The 21,878-nt window shown below is 42.9% G+C and overlaps 1 protein-coding gene and 1 long non-coding RNA gene across 3 annotated transcripts; both read right to left on the reverse strand.

Moving 5' to 3' along the window:
- tpp2 (tripeptidyl peptidase 2) lies at positions 1–14,680 on the reverse strand. Of its 2 annotated transcripts, XM_034562211.1 has the most exons (29): positions 14,456–14,680; positions 13,414–13,542; positions 13,116–13,211; positions 12,785–12,889; positions 12,522–12,646; positions 12,243–12,406; positions 11,658–11,812; positions 11,486–11,562; positions 10,988–11,115; positions 10,387–10,635; positions 10,168–10,283; positions 9,907–10,078; positions 9,649–9,806; positions 9,479–9,555; positions 9,279–9,385; positions 8,689–8,843; positions 8,382–8,498; positions 8,180–8,280; positions 7,995–8,091; positions 7,756–7,893; positions 7,376–7,620; positions 6,794–6,872; positions 5,539–5,577; positions 4,929–5,080; positions 4,724–4,820; positions 4,471–4,601; positions 3,461–3,779; positions 3,187–3,306; positions 1–3,063 (listed from the first exon to the last, which is right to left on the reverse strand). In XM_034562211.1, the coding sequence occupies exons 1-29, from the start codon at positions 14,618–14,620 to the stop codon at positions 2,974–2,976; spliced, it is 3,903 nt and encodes a 1,300-aa protein (XP_034418102.1). In that variant the 5' UTR covers positions 14,621–14,680; the 3' UTR covers positions 1–2,973. The 2 variants fall into 2 exon arrangements, with proteins under 2 accessions (XP_034418102.1, XP_034418110.1); XM_034562219.1 differs by lacking the exon at positions 5,539–5,577.
- Positions 14,681–15,101: 421 nt separating this feature from the next.
- Positions 15,102–18,574, reverse strand: LOC117750880. The gene is made up of 4 exons (XR_004611827.1): positions 18,460–18,574; positions 17,352–17,464; positions 17,038–17,252; positions 15,102–16,697 (listed from the first exon to the last, which is right to left on the reverse strand). It is a non-coding gene; the product is annotated as an uncharacterized LOC117750880 (long non-coding RNA).
- Positions 18,575–21,878: the final 3,304 nt, after the last annotated feature.

The raw sequence follows: 21,878 nt of genomic DNA on the forward strand, positions 1-21,878 counted from the left end.
ATTCTTCCAAATCACTTTTATTCAGTGTCGTTTTCCTTGTTTGTGACGTATTCCATGTGACCACAACACAGTGTGACAGTTCGGGTCTTTCCCACATCATCGAGGAAGAATGGGTATAAAATAATACTAAGAGCATACAACCTTATCGTATAACTTTCTGTAAAATATTGGCATTGACTAGATTTTATGACTACAAATATAAACACTCAACATCCAGAAGAAGCAACCGATATAGAGACGTCTGTTTGGTGACAGAAATGGACGGTACAGTCCTGTGGTGGAAGTTAAGGCCATTTTTGGAGAGACTGTTATTGGCAACGCTTACTGTAGACATGTGCCTGAACCAAAGCCGACGCAGGAAAAGAGGAGGAAAAGAAAAGGACGAAGACACAGGCGTAAACAGAAGATGCAGAAATGAAAGACGATGAGCACAAACTCTCGACGAACCAAACTGGCTCCAGTGCAGCCGTGCACACCTGGAGAAGGAAGTCAGAGCTAAAAACAGAAATGCAAGGTGACCTTACCCCGGGGGTTGAGGGCAAATCTATTTCCTTCTTCTATTCAATATTGTGAAGATTCATTTGATAATGTTCAGCCTTTGTGCTTCTCTAAACCAACCTATCGTTCTTTGGTTAAACTACGGCTCAAACGTTTTGTTTTACCGAACAAGCGGAAAAGGTTGAGAATCCCAATTGTAAAAGATAAACGGTTAATATGTAGTTTGCATCTTTAGCATAGTCCTCATTTGTTTCATGAATCAGGTGAGGTGTTTTAACAAAAGGACCATGCCATTGTTTTTGCAAGTTTAGATCAACTAAAAATCATTTTAAACAGTCTTGTGATAGCATTTAAATGCTCAATCTGGAGAGTGCTCTTCCAAGTTGTATAATTCAGCAAAGTGAACGTCAAGTCTGCATTAATGTCGGATTTTCTATTCACAACTGAACAACCACCAAATGTATCCTTAAGAGATACTTTCAGCCAACCTGCTTCATATCAAGTATGTGGGTGTGGTTTAGGCATATTATAATCAACAATGGCAACATAAACATACAACCCCATCATCTCATTTTGATTGAAATAAAGGCTAAATAAATAGGTGCTTAGAAATAAACCTGCACCACCTCAACCCAGTGAGACAGCAGAAATGAGGAATAATGAAACCGTTTGCGTGTTCATGTCGAACCCAATCACTCATATTAAAAAGGTGATTGAGAAATGTAGTTTTAAGGGCCTTTATTGCAAACTACTTAAAGGTCTCCCAATATGTCGATAAGAAAAAGCCATTAAAGAAATTCTAAAACCTATGGAAAATGTTCAGCTGTGATTTTTAGTAAAACATACAAAACCACTGGCATTGTCCTTTAAATTGAATAAGGTTAAGATGGTAAGTATCTGAAGAAAAATAACTAAATCATGCTTTAACCTCTCTAGTCGTCTATCATTTCAATTCTGTAGGGAGAAAATGTTCATGGACACAAAATATGCTCACGAGTAACACATTAAGTCTCTCACACACACACACACACACACACACACAATCGCATTTGGGATTAAAAACCTCTCAAATTGAAAACAAACAAAAAAAATCTGCTTCCAAATAAAACTATTGTTTTTCCTTACATCCTAGAAGACATGCATATATGCAAAATACATCAATTGGAATAATAATTGTATTATATCTCTATTGCATCTTAATATGTTTAGGTTACCTGTGTATGTACATTACTTTATGACACTGTGTACAAATGCAACATTTTGAATGCTGCAAGAGAAAACTATCTAATACTCAGTGAACATTTCACAATGAAATCTGAACATCCTTCCGCTGCATCTCTTACGCTAGTGAGGTCTGTTAAGATGGTTCGTCAAACGCGCTGCTCAGGTTACTGCAGGAGGAGGTGGCCGACGCCTATGGAGGTACGCCAAAGCCCAGACGGTGCATTTGTGGCTTCCTGTTACCCGACAGCTTGCACCTCATGCTGCAGCTATGAGCTGTGAAACCACATTTGACACAAGGCTGATGAGTGAAATGACTGCAAGAGGCTGAGTTGCGACTGGCGCTCGAGATTCTGGAGGCTCGCACTGTTTTTCATCCCATCAGGGGAAAAAGAAAAGAAAGAAAGGGTACGGTACATGTAGGAAGGCACCTCAATACTGTTTGTGTTCCGGGTACATGAATCAGAGTTTATAAAAGACAGACCAGACTAAATATTAACTTTATCAACCCGGCTGGAACAATCGGAGAAAGAAAACGAAGGAGAAAAAAAAAAAAGATATCAAGTTCCGTCTCCCTTTTAAGTCAGGGACCAGGCAGACTCTGCGTGCCCCCCTATGTCCGAACATCATGCAGCAGCAAGTCCTCCAGGCCGGTCACTGAAGTATCATAACAGTCAGTTGTGAGTTTTTCTGCTGTTGATTTGATTGTGTGAGTCGATGGGGTCACAGTTTTCTTTTCTTTTTTATGACTAGGGATACATCCCTGGAGTCCACACTGGCCCTTATACAGTATTTACACAAGAGAATGGGGTTATTGTGAAGTGGAGTCAGCTGAGGATGAGTGGGGTTGTGAAAGCTTCCAAATGTGTAGGTGAGAGCAAAATAAAGGACAACACCCAACGACCAAAGTACTGAGCTACAGGCTGTCAAAAGTGTGAAGCTTTTTAAAAATGTAAACACAATTATTTGGGGTTTTTTCATCTGTTGGAGGCATTCAAATGAACCGTCGTGCCACACGGTCTGCAGAGCTGTGATGTGCAACAAGACATTTAAAAACAGGGCGAACAGGATCCCTTCTCGCCGAATGTGGTGTTCAGTACCTCCAAACAGTTACACTGCGTTATCCTTCATTTTGGTGTCCACCTACATCTAAATTTGAAAACCCAGATGCATAGATCATGTGACCCTGAGGGACATGATATCCATTTAACCATGTATGGCCATGCTTGCTCATGCGTGCATGTGCGTCTGTGCCTAGAACGGCGTGTATTCTGCGGGGTACATGACAGGAAGCCAGTTCTCACTGAAGGTGGCACAGTGTGTCCATCGGAGGTGTCGCATGAGCTGGAAAACAAAATAAACAGGAAGTGATTCAAAGGGAACCAAGCGGACATTCATCTTTGGAGAGTATGCAGCTGAATATATCTGGTACGCATGCTGAACAGATCGTCGTCGCCACTCTCATACCTGGATGCAGTTCTTCATGTTGTCTTTGCTGGGCTTCTCCTCCACCATCTTTGAGGCATATTTTAAGGCTCGGCCGTACATCTTGTTCACAAGAGCGTGTTTGTATGAAAACATCAACACCTGAGCAGTGGAAAAGAACAAAAGATATGAGCTCAACGTTTAATAAATGTATACAGAGTAGCTTGCTTGATGGCAACATGCAGTACAGCCAACACATTCCCATTTTCACTAGGAACCAGTGAAGGGAAGTCAGAAAGTACTGAGCGATGCTCACCTTGGAGTCAGTTAGCTCCGCCCACTTCTGCACTTCCCAAAACGTATCTGTCAGAGCTTTAACCACGCTGTCGTCAGAACTGATGGCCACCTGTTCCCCAACTTCCTCCTCCTCCTCCTCCTCTGCTGTTGGTGGTCCCGTGGAGACAGCAGCGGCGCCATCCTGTGGCCCCGGGGGCTGATCGGGTATCAGGAGCTGGTCCGGCATCAGGAGCTGGTCCGACATCAGGAGCTCGTCGGGCATCAGGAGCTGGTCGGCCAGGGCGCAGCCCTTCCTACACAGAGCGTCCAGCAGAGACGACTTCTGCTTCTCCATGTCGCTGAAACACAGATGTTAAAACAGCATTAAGGCCTTGAGCTTCAGCAACTCTGATGTGGGTGGGGTGGGGGTGTTCGGAGGTGAGCCACCTAAAACAAAGACCACTTCAGCTGACAACTTAAAATAATCAATACACCTTTACGAAATAAAAAGTTAAGCGAGACCGCTGGTAGGTAACTTTATCAAATTACTGGATGTGGTAAATGCTAAAATGTTGTAAAACTCCCAAATGTCAGTTATACAGGAATGTTTACCATAAGTTTGTCTAACATTAGCCAACATAAGCTATTGGTCACACCAGACTACCAAGAGAGGCTGTACCAACAGAACCCTTAAAGTGCATTTAATAGAGTTACGGTACCTGTTTCTCGCTTATTTATTTAAACTTTTCCTCTGCCATTTCTTCTTTTAAAAGCCACACATTGTTGCTTATTGTCAAATACAAACTAGCTTGATCATGAGGTGAGATGTGTCGGGATCTTAGTGACGTACTACCTCGTCTGAACAATATATAATGTATCTATGGGTTTATGTTCCACACTTAATGATGTAAAATATCCAAAGTCTGTAATCTTCAATGCAGTTAAAGACTTGTAATGTAATTTACTTGTTGAGTGGCCTCTTCGCCATCAAGAAAAGAAGAATCCTAACAATGTTAATATTTCCCCCATTAAGACTGGTGTGTGACATACGTCTTGATAGAGGCGGCATCGGGCCGAGTGTCCGTCTTCATGGTGAGGTAAACAGCCAGGGCCGTCTGGTCGATGTGGGATATGACGATGTCGGCTGCTGATGAAACCTCTCCGAGACGCTTCACACGCTCCTGAAAAACAAACGGAAGGCGCCGAAAGGACTGTGAGCAGAGAGAATTGGAGCTGAATGACGAAATGCTCTCGCCAGAGCTTCCTCCATAGGCCCTCGTCTGCTCCTGGTATGTACCGTTACCTTTTCAGAGTCCAGCTGGTGCAGTCTTTGCACATGCAGCGGGAGGTAATCCAGGTAGTTCTCCCTCAGTTCATCATAGATGGCGCTAGAGTCCAACCTGAAGAGCAAAGAGAGAACATGACGAATGGTTAAATGATAATTAAAGAATAAAAAAGAAAAGCAAGCAATGTGTGGCTGAGCAAAACCAAAGAGCTAGTGTGCACACTTTGTCATCCACTGAATCTTTAAGTCTCTCATCGCTTCAGCAAACTCCTCCTTCACGTCTTTCTCTTTGTCCCCCTCCTTGTCCTTCTCCTTCCCTCCGTTCTTTGATTTGTTGGGAGCGGGAATTAAGTGGTAGACGACTGGCACGATATCCTGTATGAATACAAAAAAAACAAAAAGAAAAAATGTTTAGTCAAAAAATAATAACCAATACATTCAATACAATCCATGACCTCTTCTGCTACTTTGAATCAGCATCCCAAATTCTCACTTCCTAATTATGTCCTATGACTCCCAACTTCTTTTGTGTATCTCCCTTTAAAATCAGTTAAGAAAAATGCCTTTCGATACCCAGTTATTCAAGCTTATTATCAATTGATGTTGATATAGATGTTAGTAATATTAACTGACCACCAGAAAACACTCTAAATCAAAATTAAATACCCATTACGACTAGCCAGATGCATACTTCAATACAGCAATGATGACATACTTCGACATAATTAATGAAGATATAACAAATCCCATCTGAAGGTAAGGAATAACCCATTTCCTGATGGAAGCAGAGCAGTGGACGCTCTGTTGTACAGTGTTTCTAGCTCATCCAGTACCTTTTTAAACTTCCCTTGTCGTTTTGCAGAGGCCTGCCCCTGGTGGTCAGAACAACACACAGTAAGGGAGAGACAACACAAACACACCAAAAAGGATTCGCTCTTTCTTCATGTTTTGTTTTAATCTTTCACCCTCACTCAGAGTCAGAGTTTAATCCACCGACCTGTCACACTTTAATAAATGCTACGGTGGCAAACAGTCGCGTAGTCCGAGCTCACATTTCTATCTAACGAATCTGATCGACTTGTTTGTACTACATCTGCATCTTCGCTGAGAACTGAAAACCACAGTAAAATATGATGTGAATTCACAGTGAATCTTTGACTTGAAGACAGTCAAGTGTGTGTGTGTGTGTGTGTGTGTGAGAGATTCAAACATTTAAACATCTTCAGGAATGCAATGTGAAATAACAATATGAAAAACATTGAGGAAAAAAACAACACATTCCTTTGTAAATGGGTGCTGCATTTTGACAAGATGTTTGCATTGGAGCTGCTGAGTCGGGCCGTTAAAACAAAAAGTATTCAGACGTGTGCGAAGAAACCACCCTCTAGCGGTGTGAAGAGGAGCACCTGCAGCCCATAGAGATAGTAAGAATGAGCTCAGCGTGTATTACATTTTTGTAATTACCTTTAAATAAATATTTCAGTCAAGTCCTTTTAGAAAAGTAATCAGCACATACTAGCTGTGCCAATAATGAAGTCATTTTCTTTTGTGTGATTTCCCCTCCGAAGTAAACATGTGAACAATTGGACTGGGTATCAAACCTGAAGGCTTTTTTGGAAAATCTACCAAAATTAATCAGTTGCCTAAGGTATCTATAACTGGCAGTTATCTATAAGGCTAGACAGATTCAGAATAAAACCGAGACATCATGTCTGTACTTAATAAATACCCCACCTTAGTGCAAAGTAATTTTCTTTATCATTGTAATATTCTTCCTATTTTCAAATAGTTAAAACAAGGTCTAGAAGCCACCGGCTGGCTAACAGATTGACGACTCATTTTGATCATGTGAGCAAGTGATGATAAACGCTTGAAAAAGGAGAAGCAACAAGCATTGGAGCACCGGTCTTCACTCCTGATCCTCAGGATAACAAGTCCATCACATAATAAATGAGTACTTAATCAGGTCAATGTGAACAATTCCCTGATTTGAGGAGGAGAATGAAAACTAGCACAACTTTAGATCCCGAGGAGCAGGACTGACTATTGCTCTGGAGGTTAAAAGGAACAACAAATAAGGCCACTCACTGCTTTCTTGCCATACTCGCTCTTGGGGACAACCAGAGAGCCCAAAAGATAGCATCCCGGACTCGTCCCCTTTGGGATCCTGAAAAAAAAAAAAGAAAGAGAGAAAGACCGCAATAGAGAGAGAGAAAAAAGATGCGAAAATTAGACTAAATTTGATCGCAATAATATTTTAAAATCCAACACTTAAGTATTTTGAGGTTTAATGCTTTTGATGAAGGGTACTTATACAGAAGATATTGAGAAACAGAGTTCACATTCCCAGCTTGGAAATAACTCAAGTAGAACTCTGAGCACAAGCTTGATTCTCCAACATTAGCACTGCCTCAGATATAATGTGTCCCCTGTTATTGTGAATCTGAAAGAATCGACAATTGTCACCGCCGTTTCTTCATCAGCGCTATTGTGTCATGGAGGCCTAAATATGTCCTGATAAAAAAAAATACTCTTTGCATTTTTTTAATGTCTCTGCTGTTCTGTGATCTGGCAGCAATCATACCAATCACGTTTAGCTGACAGATTATCGAATGTCCCTCTATAAGATCATACAATACAAACGAAAGGTCCCTCGGGAAATCGACTCACTTGTCGTCAGGCAGGGCTGTGACGTAGAAGGGTTGCGTGGCACCTGGGCACAAGTTGAGAGAGTTTGCCTTCTTCTTTGCCATGAGGGCAGCACGGTGCGACTCGTAGACATCTAGACTGAGCGTGGTGGACAGACGATGAGAAACCACAAATGGTAGGTCCTTAAGGCGCTCCAGCTCGCTGGACTGCTCGTGGCGGACCTGTAGACGCACACTGTAGTCCCCCTTTTCTAGCTTCAGAGAATACTGAAGAAGAAAAGCAGACAGAAGAGAGTTGTGTTAAATGGGTAAAAAGCACAAAAACTAAAGATACGAGTAAACATCTGGTGAAGAAAAAAAGATGTTATCTCAGGGGCGAGCTCTTAATGTGGCTCAATGTACCTGGTGTGGGTAAGCGTCCCCTGACCCCAACAGCCGCTTGTTCTGATCAAACAGCATCCAGAGCTGACTGTCAAACTCAGACTCGTACAGCAGCTCACACAGCATGGGACAGCTGGGGGTGACCTCTCCACTCTTAGGCTGAGGACAGAGCAAAAGAAAAAGAACGTACATGCATGGAAAACAAAGCAAAAAAAAGAACTCATCATTTCCCTCTCAAGCGCTGATGATGTTGGTAGTACCTGGTGAAAGCTGTAGGAGAGGACAATCTCGTAGAGTTGTCTGTTGTTAGGCAGAACGTCCCTCAATCCCAGGGCTTTTATCTTGGAATTTAAGGGCCTAGAACAACAACAACAACAAGGATGAAACAATGAACTGCACTGGTGTGTTGGTGTGCGTGTGTGTGTGCGTGTGCGTGTGCAGTTACCTGAGAGGCTGAACCCAAGACTTGAGGGTGATCGTGGGGGACACCTCCTCGTACCTCAGTGGCGACGACACATCAAAACTTGTCACTCCCTCTGAGGCATGCTGCGCAGAGACAAATGACAGTTACGGACAGAGAACTGATACCGTGTTGGCTGATGTTTACTTGTCCGTGTTGCTAATCTGTAAGACTGTTCTCTTCTCACTATGTGCAGCGGTGAAGGGGAAGTGTTGAGTCCATGGAACGAGATGCTGTAGTCCACTGTGACGTCACCCAGGCTCGCCCACCAGCGTGCAATGCAAAACTCAACTATCTTTCCTGACTGGAGGAGACAAGAAACAAGCAGAGATTAGCCCACCCGTATGATATTTTCACATGTATCTACGAAATGAAGTGACTTTCATTCCAGGTACTTTTCTTTTTTTAAAGCTAACTGGTACATATACAGAATTATTCATGTGCAAAATTCCAGTCAATTAATCGGATATTATAAATGAAACATATATACGTACCAGCACGGGGAAAACCTCAGTTAGTGAGCCTCTTTCCAACAGTGAGGAAAACTTGTAGAATTCATTCGCTCTGTATGCTCTCTGTTTGACCAGGTGCACCGCATGGAGAACAAACTTTGATGACACGTCACCCGAATGAGAGGTCAGTGTGATCTCTGCAGGAGAGACACGGGGACAGGAGGTGAGAACCAGCAGAGCAAAGAGACAATGCAGATGACAAGAGGTGGAAAATATTTAGATTTTGCACATTGATCTCTATTTTGAAAAAAACAAAACATGAAAGTAAATTCAAGTCACATCTCTCTTACTACTGACTTGTGGTGATGGATTTAAATTTCCCTCATACTATATTGCATTTGTTATCAACAATAAATCAATTTGACAGTGACACTCGTGGGAGGAAAAATAACTCCCGACACCAACAGGCGCAGCACACACATTTTCACAACAAGGTGCGAATGCGGTCAAGAAAATCCCCTAACAAATTAATCCAATTTAAAATCTAAACCAACACACTATACTACAGCTGAATGTTAGATCAAATACAAATCAAAATGTTATGTACTTCTTCAAGCACACAATGTACTGACCTGCCCAGGAGGCACCCTGAGGAACAGTGATGAAGTGGCGTTTGATCTGGCCTGGTCTGAAGTGGACGTCTGGGTAACACACCTCCTGATTACGACTATCTGTCACTCTGTCAGATGAAAGAGGGCGCTGTCACATTCAAACCTCGTGGAAGAGTGACGAAGAGAAGGAAAAAAAAATCCAATATGATGCAAGAACCTACTTGGCGGGGATGATGACTGTGATTGGGACCCTGAATAAGGGGCCACAGCTAGGTGCTGATGTATCATACCCACAGACCTGAAGAAAAATAAGCACATGTTAAAAGTGACCAGATTACATCAATACACTTGGAAACTAATCGTTTCGTCCTGCTGTCTTTCCGGTCGCTACCTCTGTGTAGTGCACTCCCTCTCTCAGTCCCACAGGATCGATGCGGACGTTCACGTGACGACACTGGTTCATCAGCTCTAGATGGGAGGGGCACTGGACCCACGGGGCGGCACATGTGAGCGCCAAGTGTAGCTGCAAGGAGATTCGCTCGGAGTTTCCTGCGGTGGATGTCAAAAGAAGAGAGATGGTGTAAAAGATTTTAAAAAACACTTAATTTGAAAAGCTCTAAATTATTGTGGTTGTAAGTATGAACAGTACCTGTGTTCTCCGGAAAGATGGGTTCAATTCCTACTCCGTGATCTGAGGGGGTAAGAATATGGGCTGGGTCCCTGAGGTAGATGCCTCTCTGTGATCCCACACTTACTGAGAAGCCAAGGTTGCTTGTGGGCAAAGTGGCGTGTTGAGTGAGGTAGTCTAATGCCTTGTCCACCTGAGAGGAAGAAAGGGATTAGGTTACTGGAGGGCACACAGGAACATGGCTAAATAAAAATGATAGAACATGCTCAGAATAAGAGTTACCTGGATTATTCCATGACCCTGTGCAAACACTTCGATGTCATCAACCTTCAGAGCCGTGTGCTCCAGCGCCCTCCTCACCGCAGGAACAGAGGCACGGATCCCGTTCTGCTTCAGTCCTTTAAAAGAATCACACAGAAATCAGAGCCAAGCTTCAGATCTGCACTTCCACACATGCAGTATATTCCCTTCTCTAGTATAAGTCTGTGACCCTGGACTCACCTGAGAGGATTAGCGCGATGCCGCCACAGGCATTAGGAGAGGACATAGATGTGCCGTTCATCAGCTGGGTACCACGAAGAGTCCAGTTGGGTACAGAGGCAATGGCCCCACCAGGCGCACTGATGCTGACACCCAGGGCCCCGTCTGTGCTGGGGCCCCTGGACGACCAGGTGTATTGATTGGGAGGCAGCTTCTCCCTCAGGGAATACTCTGCCACCATCATGTCTGGAGTCACATATGCGCCAACTCCTAGAGAAGGGAGCAGGATTAAGGCAACATGAAAAATTACACATACGCCGACACAATGTTTGTTTCTTTTACCACCAGTGCAATTTTCATGATAAAACACATCTGGATAATTATTTTTAACATCACAATGACAACCAAAGAATCCAAAAGCTGATGCGTTTATATAGCTCTCCTGCTGTGAAAAATAAAAACTACACAGCCATCTTGACTGAAGCAAGTAATCGATCATTAACCAATAGGCTAAACTATTAACTGTAGCACATGTCTGTTAATGACCCAGTGTGACCATGGCTACATACATGTGTTCTCCACACAATGTTGGTGTTTTACATTGTAAATAATTCATATGTACCTATGACAGTGCTGGTGGTTCCCCCCGGGCAGCCGACAGTGGAGAGGCACGGACCATTGTTTCCTGCACTTGAAACGAATATTACATTGTGCTTCTGCACAGCCTCTGTGATCACGTCACAAATCCTCCTGAAAGACAAATTGACATAAAATCAGACAGTGTTGTGACGCCCCTCCCCCACAGCAATCAACTGGCCGACGCGGGAGGGTCAACGGTGGATTAGGCTCATCTGGGCCATTGAGCTATACACTCACTCTGTGTCTGCCTTGCTACAGCAGACAACCACTCGGCATCATTCTTTTGGTACCTTGAACACCTTTGCCGCACGCATGACAAACATCCATGCATGGCCTTCATTACGGATCTGCACACTTTGATTTGTGTTCACTGCAGCTTAATAAATTGTGTTGGTTTTTAGTATAACCGTGGTACATCCCCTGAGCCAGTTTATGGCAGTGTGCAACAGACAACCAACAGACAACCAACCAACCAACTTACCCTGTGTTGGGCCAGTGGGTGGCCTCCCCGTAGCTATAGTTCACCAGGTCACACTTGTAGTTGATGACTTCAATCATCTTTGAGTGACAGGAGAAAGAAAGAAAAATTCAAATTAAAGGGTGGGGGAAAAGGGTAACCAAACTGCTCATCTACATTTGTCTCAGCAGTATACCGCGCGGATGAGTCCTGTGCCTGTTTCCATGGTGCTGAGGCGGGTGTCTCCAATCTTCAGAGCCAGGATTTGGGCACCAGGAGCCACACCGTTTCGCTCAGGTTCCTCTGGGAAGTAACCGGCTGCAATGCTTGCCACATGTGTCCCATGAGCCCCTTTAAAAGCACACAAACAAGTTAAACTGGAGAACACACTGTGCACTTTTACATAAGATGCAGCCTTTGCAGGTGAACATGAAACAACCTCCTGTTACGCTAAACAGCTTTTTGTGTTAACGGACTGAATCATATAAAAGCTTCCTTTTAGAGGTTATAGACTTTATAATAAATCACCTCTGGCCAGATCCAACTCAAATTGAACAACATCAATAAACCTTGCACCGCTTTCACTTTAGATACACTGTATTTATTTTATTTCCTTTATTAATTAAATTCTTAAATGTAATATGTCCTGCTCTGCAATTTGATTGTATATAATGTAAACATGATTGCTGCTGCTACAAACAAATGTCCCCCTGGGGATGAATAAAGTATCTATCTATCCATCCATCTATCTTGTAGATTATATGCGTTTGGGATACCTCACCTCCACTGGTGACGATACAGAGTGTGTTTCCCTCATCGTAAATATTAACAGAGTAGTTAAGCATCTCAGCATTTCCCAATGTGGCATACTCTTGCGTCTCTCTGTAGGAGCAAAGCACAGTGCTCTGGGACAGCTCTCCATTCTCGAAAGTGTCGACTACAGCCCTGAGGAGAAAAAATAAGAAGGATAAATACACCATTAGAAAACAGAAGTAGAAGGTTAAAAAAAAAAAAAAAAAAAAACATGAATGAAGAGGTAAAAAAAGTTATTATGGCTTGCCTCCATGTGACGCCATCGTGCCAAAGCACACAGTCATATACAGGACCAGGATCATTGTACTTCTTTTCTAATGACACCAGCAACTCTGACTGACTCTGCAGCTCTTCCTTCTGCAATTTCTCCATCTTGAGAGAGAAAGCAGGAGGGAAGGATACATGTGAGAATTACAGTAGAGAAATATTAGGAAACACCACACTACCTTGACTAACAACTGCATGCAAACACTGACGGGTTCATAAAGAACTATGTTTTGTAGATCTGACCTGTGACGGTGATGGGTGAGAGAGGTCAAACTCTTCCGTCTTACGAGAGACCTCAGCTAGTGATGCGCGGTGTGGTGGGTCCCACGTCTTCTCCTTTCGCTCTTTCTAGGTGACGAAAGCACAACGAAAAGTAAGATAAAAAATCCAGAGGATGGCAAGCTAAATGCTTTTCATTCATTGTATCTACAGGACAACATACATTTTTGTTTTACTACTCTGGAATAATCCAATATAAAAGTAGTAAGACTGAGAGAGGATATCTGGGCAAAACCACAATGTTGTACAACTCAAGCCCAGGACAGACTACAGCAATTATATCCTATCTTCCTACCTGTATTCTTTCTTTGAGAGCCTTAGGGAAGAACTCATAGCCATTTTTAACTCCAATGCGATACTTCCCTGAAGGATTGACCCAGGCAGGAGGGATCTGGAAGACAATATGAAGAAGGGAACATACAATGTAAGTCTAATAATACAGTCAGGTATAATTAGATATAAAAATGGGCCACACAGATTCAATGAAAAGTTATTTAAGATTTAAGACAATACCTGCGATAGAACATTTACTACGTGACAGCTGTTACTCATTTTCTTTTGTTTTTATTATTGGTTTCGGGGTGTCTACTGACCTTAAGTGTTCTACCAGAGAGGCCAGCGATGGTCCCATCTTTCGGCTCTGCCACCGTGGTCATGTTCACGTCACCGCTGCCTGTCGTGTCGATGATGTCGACAATCTTTGGCTTCCCCTCAGTTGTGACCTAGCAGCAATGAAGAAAGCAATCAGTCATCAATTACGAAGTTCAACCTGAGAGGGATGCATAGCACTAACTTACCCTGATCCCGGAATATATATATATATATATATATATATATATATATATATATATATATATATATATATATATATATATATATACAGCGCTTCACTTTTTCCACATTTTGTTATGTTACAGCCTTATTCCAAAATGGATTAAATTCATTATTTTCCTCAACATTCTACACACAACAACCCATAATGACAAAGTGAAAACTGTTTTTTGCAAATCTATTAAAAATAAAGAACGAAAACACAACATGTACATAAGTATTCACAGCCTTTGCTCAATACTTTGTTGAAGCACCTTTGGCAGCAATTACAGCCTCAAGTCTTCTTGGGTATGATTCCACAAGCTTATATATATATATATATCGGTGTGATTCGGCACTAACGTAAACTAGCGTTAACGTCACGGCTCACGAACTGATCGTACGTCATTATTGCTGCTATTAACGGCCTCGCCCCACTTCCCCCCACGGGGACCAACTGGCAGGACCAACTAAAACCAGCAAGGAGATTGACGGCCAACAGAAGCCGACACATTCAGCTGTTAGCTGCCGGGGCTAGCGTGCTAACCGTTACCGTTCACGTTAGCTCTCGTGCATTATGTCTCAGACTGAAGCAGGGGGGGAAGTACTTGCTGTCAATTACTTTGCGTTTATTTGGTTGTCACAAACAGCTATGAAGCTAAATGCCATGTATGGTGTGTGTGCGTGTGTGTGTGTGTGTAGCTAAATGAATGGAGCTCAGTCAGCCGTGACTGTGTATTAATCACCACTAAAGTGAATGAGTCGGGCCTTTAGCATCGCTAGCTTGCACCAGCTAGCTAGTAGCCGACAGCCGGTCAGATTTACCTGCATGCCAGGGGCCCCGGGGTCCACGCCGGTATCGAGAATGGCGATGAGCACCCCCCGGCCATCGTACTCTGGGAACCTGATAAGATAAGACGCAGCGCCGGTTTCTTTTTTGGGGAGCAGCCCGTGGAAGGGGAACGGTTCTTCGGTAGAATGAGCAGCCATGGTCAAAAGGGCGACAATGAAAACAAAGCGGCGAAATGGGGAAGAGAGCGACAGACAGGGTGAGAAGGGCTGGGAGGAGAGACGTTTAAAGGGGCAGTGCGAGCCACATGTCTCTGCAGGCCTTTTGACATTATATATATATATATATTCTTATACTTCAGTAAACACAGCAATACTGCTCAAAACTAAGCTAAATGCACTTGACGCATAAAAGTAAAATAACTTCTTGGGCAGAATGGCCCCATTCAGAAATATATATATGTGTATATATGTATATATATATATATATATATATATATATATATATATATATATATATATATATATATATATATATATATATATATATATTATTACACATATATTGGCAGTGGTGGAAGAAGTACTTTGATATTTTAAGTAGGAGGAAACATACAAACCAGAACGCACACACATATGTAGCATGTTAGAGTCATAAATAACGTGTCCATGTCAGAAACAATAGTTTGACAATGACATCACAAAAAAAAAAAAAGTAATTTAAGACATGCTGCAAAAGGCATAATATCGTCTATCAACATCTTCTGCATGACTAACTGTTCTTAGTAACAATTTAATAACATACATTTAATTTCAAAATCTCTTCAGGATTTAAACTTGTGGTGGTACTGGCACTTAACAGTTTTATTTTATTATTATTAATTAAACAGTTATTTAACATACATCTGAACTATTGGGATCTGGGTGGACTACCAGTCCCCAAAATAGCTGCAGTGGATTATTCTGCCACTTGATGCAGGCTACGCCCTGACTACTGAACATACTCTCCGTATCGGTCTGGTGGTTTCTCTGCCGCTGGAGGTTGTGCGTGTTGAAGTCTGTGTCATAGTATCTTGAGATGTAACTGGAGGTGTGTCTGCATCAGAACCAGGTGACTTCAATTCTCCATCGTTCACTATACATCCGTCCCTTCCCTCCTGGAAAGTCTCTGAAGGCCTGTGGAGAGGTCTCAGATGGCGATGGTTTCTGCACAGTACTCCTTTATCCGTCTGGACTAGGTATGACCTTAGTGTGTCACCTTGCTTCAGGACCGAAGCAGACTTTGTCCAGCCTCTCTCATCATCCAGCTTCACAGCAACGCTGGTTCCAGGCTGAAGGTCTGGTAGAGTTCTGAGGTTATTCTTGTCGTTGTAGGCCCGTCTATACCTCTGTTTTCATCCTCTCATCAATACACAGTGCTGTACCATGAGTGTCTGATTTAATATAGAATATATACAATTCCATTTATGAACTTACACTTATATTATATTGAATATTTATTAAATTACTATTTTTAAAGGATTTCTTGAAATAGAAGCCTATGAGAAAGCAATCCACTGGTTGTGGCCCATTTCACCCACTAAGCTCCCACATGGTCCAACAGCAGACCTTTACAGGACGCAGAACTGCACACGGTTCAACACTACGTGATGTCGGGATGGCCCAAGTGTGCTGTTAAGGTGCTGACAAGGTAAAGGACTACTACACTTCCAGACATCACTTCACAGTTTCAGAAGGACTGGTGTTGTATAACTATATAATAGCAGTGCCACGAATGATGAGTTCTGAGTAATTACAGCGCATATGCTTATACTGAAGTGTGTACTTTTAAGTAAACAAAAACAGCTTTACACGCAGCCCCATTGCTCCCATCTTAAAAAGCCCTGCGCAGATGTCATGTGATCTGGGGGGGAGGGGGTCACCAGAGTTGACCACGAATGATTAGTTATTTTATGGACTTTGCAGTTAACAATGGAACTACTACTAATAACTTGGACATTCAACTCGTATTTCTCGTTTGCATATTAGATACAGGTTAGTTCATGGAATCATGGCGCTACGACAGTATTTAGACGCAGCACTGTTGCTCCAGTCTTAAAGGACAGCCCTCCAGATGTCATGTGATCTTACATGCTCCTGGAGCCTGTTGTAGCTCCTGTTTTTCTCTCTCGTGGTCCAGACTGCTGTACCCAGGCCAGTTCACATTGCTGCTGCACGCTCTCTGGAGTCTGGTTCTCCTTGTTCTCGTCCATGGTGAAGTCCAGGGAATCCAGCACATCTACACGAGATCGAGCCATACACAATCAGTCACCGTAATAAATGAAATACTAGTGAACACCCATATGCCTGAGTTTGATATAGCAACGCTACTTTGCGTAAGACGTACATTTCGGCCAACACAGTTTTTATGTCGATGCAGAAAGCCAGAATGATTTCAGTGAAGTGTGAACTAGCAAGACAATCGACATATGCAGTACTAGTCATCGTAACACAATGCGACATTCACACTACCCCTCTATTATACTGCATTTAATTTGAAAAAGACAAAATAAAAACAGGACTGCCCTCGGTATCAACCCCATTTCCCGAATCTCTTAACCAAAAGGAGGTTGGACTACCTGAAGGCTGTTTGCTGTCCGTTTCCAGCAGATCTGTATGATAGGCCAGGTCACGGGCATCTGAGTGTCCAAAGCCCTGGGCTGCTGGTCGGCTCATCCTCCAGGAGGGGTGGAGCCGAGAGCCCGGCCTCTTGACGACTCATCTCCAGCACGGCTGCCAGCATCTCATCGTCGTTTATGCCACCGAAGTCTGCTGAATCTACAGCTGCTCCTCTCTGAGGACACATGAGACGATGTCTAAACAGCGACAGACAAAACAGGCCACAAAACAGGCTGAATCATAACTGACAATGTCTGTCACAGCAAACGCTTACCTCTTCCGGTCGGTGGTCATCATCAGGCAGACACCTTTCTGTTCTCTCCTTCACAGTCGGAGTACAGGAGAATAGAGCTGCAGCTGGAGTTGGCCACTTTCCCTCCAATCCTTCTACGAACACACACACACACACACACACACACACACACACACACACACACACACTTTAAATTCCCAGTGACTTCTGTATTGGGAGTATAATCCAATGGAAGAGAATAATCGAGCGGAGTGCAGTTACAAGAAGTATTTAAATCTAATCCTTTGCATTTGATTGGACCGTTACAAAGTAGGTGCTGCTGGGTGATGTCCTGGGATACCTGGGACAATGTCAAAAGAAAAAAACATTTACAATATATATTTTAATGCTTAAAAAAAAAAAAAAAAAAAAATACTTTGCCCCAAACTAAAAGAAAGAAAACAACATATACTCCATGTCACAGCACAATCTATCCATCTCGGATATACCGTGACTTCAAGATATTGGAATGAATATGTGCATTGGCATACATATTATAAATTGCTGATCCCAAGATTGGAAACCCTTAACAGAGGCAGATAGCCTCCAGGACCTTTGATGTCGAATGTGGAGTCTTTCTCCACAGATGATGTATGCAATTGATCAGTATTTCTGTTGATTGTCAATAAGACAATCAACAGAAATACTGTTTTTGATCATCTATACAAGCATGGACACATGGTTCCCTCTTCTTTGCGTCTGTGTGCTGCTTCTCTGCATTATATTATTAAGTGTTATTTAGGTTCTGGACTAACGCTCAGACAAAGTAAACTTCCTAAAGAAGGGCGTAGGTTTGGGGGGGGGGGGGGGCAGTGTCAGCTTCTCCACAAAGAGGAGGGAGGTCCAGAGGTCCAGAGGTTTCTCAATACCAAGCACACCAAGTTTGGACTTGTGTACTTTGGCGTTTGAATTTGAGAGTCCAGACTCCCAGGGACGGGATTCATTCTGCAATTAGAACAGCAGCTCACTTGATGACATCATATTAGTATTTTTACCATCAAACCACCAAATCGTCGGAGCACATTTTTATGGAGGCTTAATCTTGACAAACCGACCACAGATTTGATGTCTTAAACAACTAACTTCTCACCTAAAAAGATCCGTAAGTAGTATTTCGAAATGTTCATCTTTCAGACTTTAGCTACGTCGCCTGGACTCACAAGCCCCCGTCTCAGCGCCGCCATGTTGGAGATTTCCCCAGAGCAGGAGAGGGTCGTCTCCCTGTGGGTTGTGGGGGAGTAAAGATCTGACTGTTGTTTGTGCTTATGCACCGAACAGTAGTTCAGAGTATCCGGCCTTCTTGGAGTCGGTGGGAGGGGTCCGGGAAAGGGCGCCGCCTGCCGACTCGAACTATCGGGGTATCACACTACTCAGGTCTCCCATGGAAAGCTGATGTCAGGGTGCTGGAGAGAAGGCTCCGACCGTTTGTCGAACCTCAGATTCAAGAGGAGCAGTGCGGATTTCGTCCCGGTCGTGAAACAGTGGACCAGCTCTTTACCCCTGCAAGACTACTGGAGGGGTCCTGGGAGTTTGCCCAACCAGTGCTTTGTTGACTTGGAGAAGGCTTTCGTCTGGGTTCCTCTGGGGTTGTTGTGGGGGGTGCTGCGGGAGTAAGGGGTGCCGAGCTATCCGGTCTCTGTACGACTGCAGTAGGAGCTGTGCTTGTATTCTCTGCATTAAATCAGATATGTTCCAGGTGTTCATTTTAGTCTCTGTGTATTGTTATAGTTAGGTGAAGGTGGCTGAACCAGACTAATGTGTGATAAAAACTACTAACGTTAAGAAAAGTCTTCAAGTCTCTTTTACTCAGGTATCGATGGCCATGACACAAGAAGCAACATCCCGGGAGCAGATGAGAAGGACGGAGGACTACAGGACTAGATGAGAAGGACGGAGGACCACAGGACCAGATGAGAAGAACGGAGGACCACAGGACCAGATCAGAAGGACGGAGGACCACAGGACCAGATGAGAAGGACGGAGGACCACAGGACCAGATGAGAAGGACGGAGGACCACAGGACCAGATCAGAAGGACGGAGGACCACAGGACCAGATGAGAAGGACGGAGGACCACAGGACCAGATCAGAAGGACGGAGGACCACAGGACCAGATGAGAAGGACGGAGGACCACAGGACCAGATCAGAAGGACGGAGGACCACAGGACCAGATGGAGAGCGGCGGTCGCCTTTCTTTCAGTGGGCTGAGTAAGTGATCCCTCTCCAAGACTACAGAAGTATCAGTCATAAGATTCCATCATTGGAGGCCAGATTTAACACAACAATGTAAAGGCTGTGTAGTTGAGTTCAAAAGTATTCATCTCTTGTGTTTGTGTCTCTCAGGGCAGGACTCCTCTGGGCTTTTGTCTCTGTCTTGGGGAAGCTGAGGGTGGACGTCAAACAACCCGTTAACCCAGGACGACCCAGACCCACAGTCGACTTCTGAACCCAAAAGCATTTAATTTGTCACATAAAATACAACATTATCATGTACACTGTATGTACAGTATTTATACAAAATAAAGAAATACTGTATATTGAAAATCACAAGTTACATTTGTGTTTTTACTTTGCAACAAACAGAGGTCTGGCTCAAAGAGTATTGCCAGGTATATACTGGCCTATAGATCAATGAAACATTGACATATCAAAAGTAAATTATTTGTTATGAGATGACAAGGGCATCTCATAATTGTGAACCATCTTGGAACCATTAGAGGGGGTGGTCCTCCCGGTCGAGCACTTTCAGGAAGAGACTGATCCAGATCCGCTCCAGGGACTCCTTCCTTCCAGCTGCCATATCACTCTACAACCAGTCCAAAGAAGATACTTTTTTTAACAAAAGTTTAAAAAATGTACCTAAATGCAACTTTGGTGAGAATCACTGTGTTCAGTTCAGATTTGTAGTAACTGACTTTGTTGTTAATGAACCTTTTGGCTCAAACTAAGTGTTGCATCACTGTTCAAATAGACCCTCCCATTATGTTGGACCACCACGGCACCTTATTTCATTAAAAATATATCAATGGTGAGAGACAAATAACTTTGATTCCGTTGGAATTGTGCCATGAATTTGCACATAATGTTTGTTAAATTAACAAATGTTTTTTACGCATTTTGTCGTAAAACTGTTGAAATATAAGACTGAAGGTATGTTATTAGAAAGACGACACACCTAGAAGCCACGATGTACACATCGGAGAAGATAACATTTGTGTATGTAGCTCAGTTACCTGGATAGCAAGTGAAGGTCACGGCTGTGCTGGAGACGTGCATTGTGCCAGATGGAGTTCACACAAAACTAAATGATACAACCACAAATCTGTGACAAAACTGACTTTCTGCAACGCAACGTGAACACAGACAACTGATATGATGATGTCATGCCTCTAAATGAGCCTTAAACACGTCTGCTTGCAACCGGCTTCAAAGCACTTCAATGAACAACGTGCTGCATAGATGAAAGCAGAGAAGCAGGTAACCTCTGTGTTAACGGACCTGCCACAGAAATGAACTCTATAACTAACTAACTAACTAACTGTCTGACTGCCTCTCACTATATGTTCTTGATCATACATGAGTCTGTCTTACCTGGCATTCAGATCCTGTTTTTTCTGTGCGAAAGCCCCAAGTTCACCATGTGCCAGCTTGATCAAAATTACATTTATTGTGATATATTAAACACAAAACTGAAGCAACAGAGGCTGCATTTGATTTAAATATCTGGGGGTTCCTTTTTCTGTCCAATTCTTGACTAATTCAAGTTGGGCTAAGGATTACTCTAGCAGTTATAAGGACATTTGACCTCGAAAGATTAGCCAAGAGTGTAACAACACAAAAAAACATTCAGTTACATAATCTCAACCCAGTGCAGAGATAGCTGGTTTATTACGACTGACTTAAAATGTGGCTACTTACCCCTTGGCTAACTCATGTTTCCATGGTAACAACCAGTGACATGTATTGACCAGTGGCACCAAATATAAAAGAGGAAAACATTCAAATGAATCATCTATACAGCAGAATTATTAAGGCCTGCTATATACAGACCAGTCTTAAATATCTTTATGACTATTGTCTCCATCCTGTAAATGTTGAAGTTGGGGTCACTGGCCCATAGTGCACACTAGGTGGTGTTATAATAGTGATAGTTGTGGCATTGCTGCAGTCACACTCTGTTTGTTCTCTTTGCTCTCAAGGGCTTACTAAACTAAATTGAAGAAATGAATTGCCGCTACTGCAATTCAAAATGAATGCGTTTTAGACAATATTTTGGGATGACATGGACATTAATGTCTCAAGATTTACCCTTCAAACAAGTTTATCTAAACAAGTCTTTGTGCAAACATCTATCATTTGAAGAGTAGCTGCTTGCACTAATCAAAAGTCTTTTGGGGGGAGTTGCATGCATTACGTGGTTTGAAGGACTACATTTCGTCCTCCATGAAATTATTTATTTACCCTCAATATCATACTGACTGTGGCAGATGAACATAATGTTGTGTTTTT

Source organism: Cyclopterus lumpus, chromosome 3 (genome assembly GCF_009769545.1).
Source record: "Cyclopterus lumpus isolate fCycLum1 chromosome 3, fCycLum1.pri, whole genome shotgun sequence".
NCBI classification, from domain to species: domain Eukaryota; kingdom Metazoa; phylum Chordata; class Actinopteri; order Perciformes; family Cyclopteridae; genus Cyclopterus; species Cyclopterus lumpus.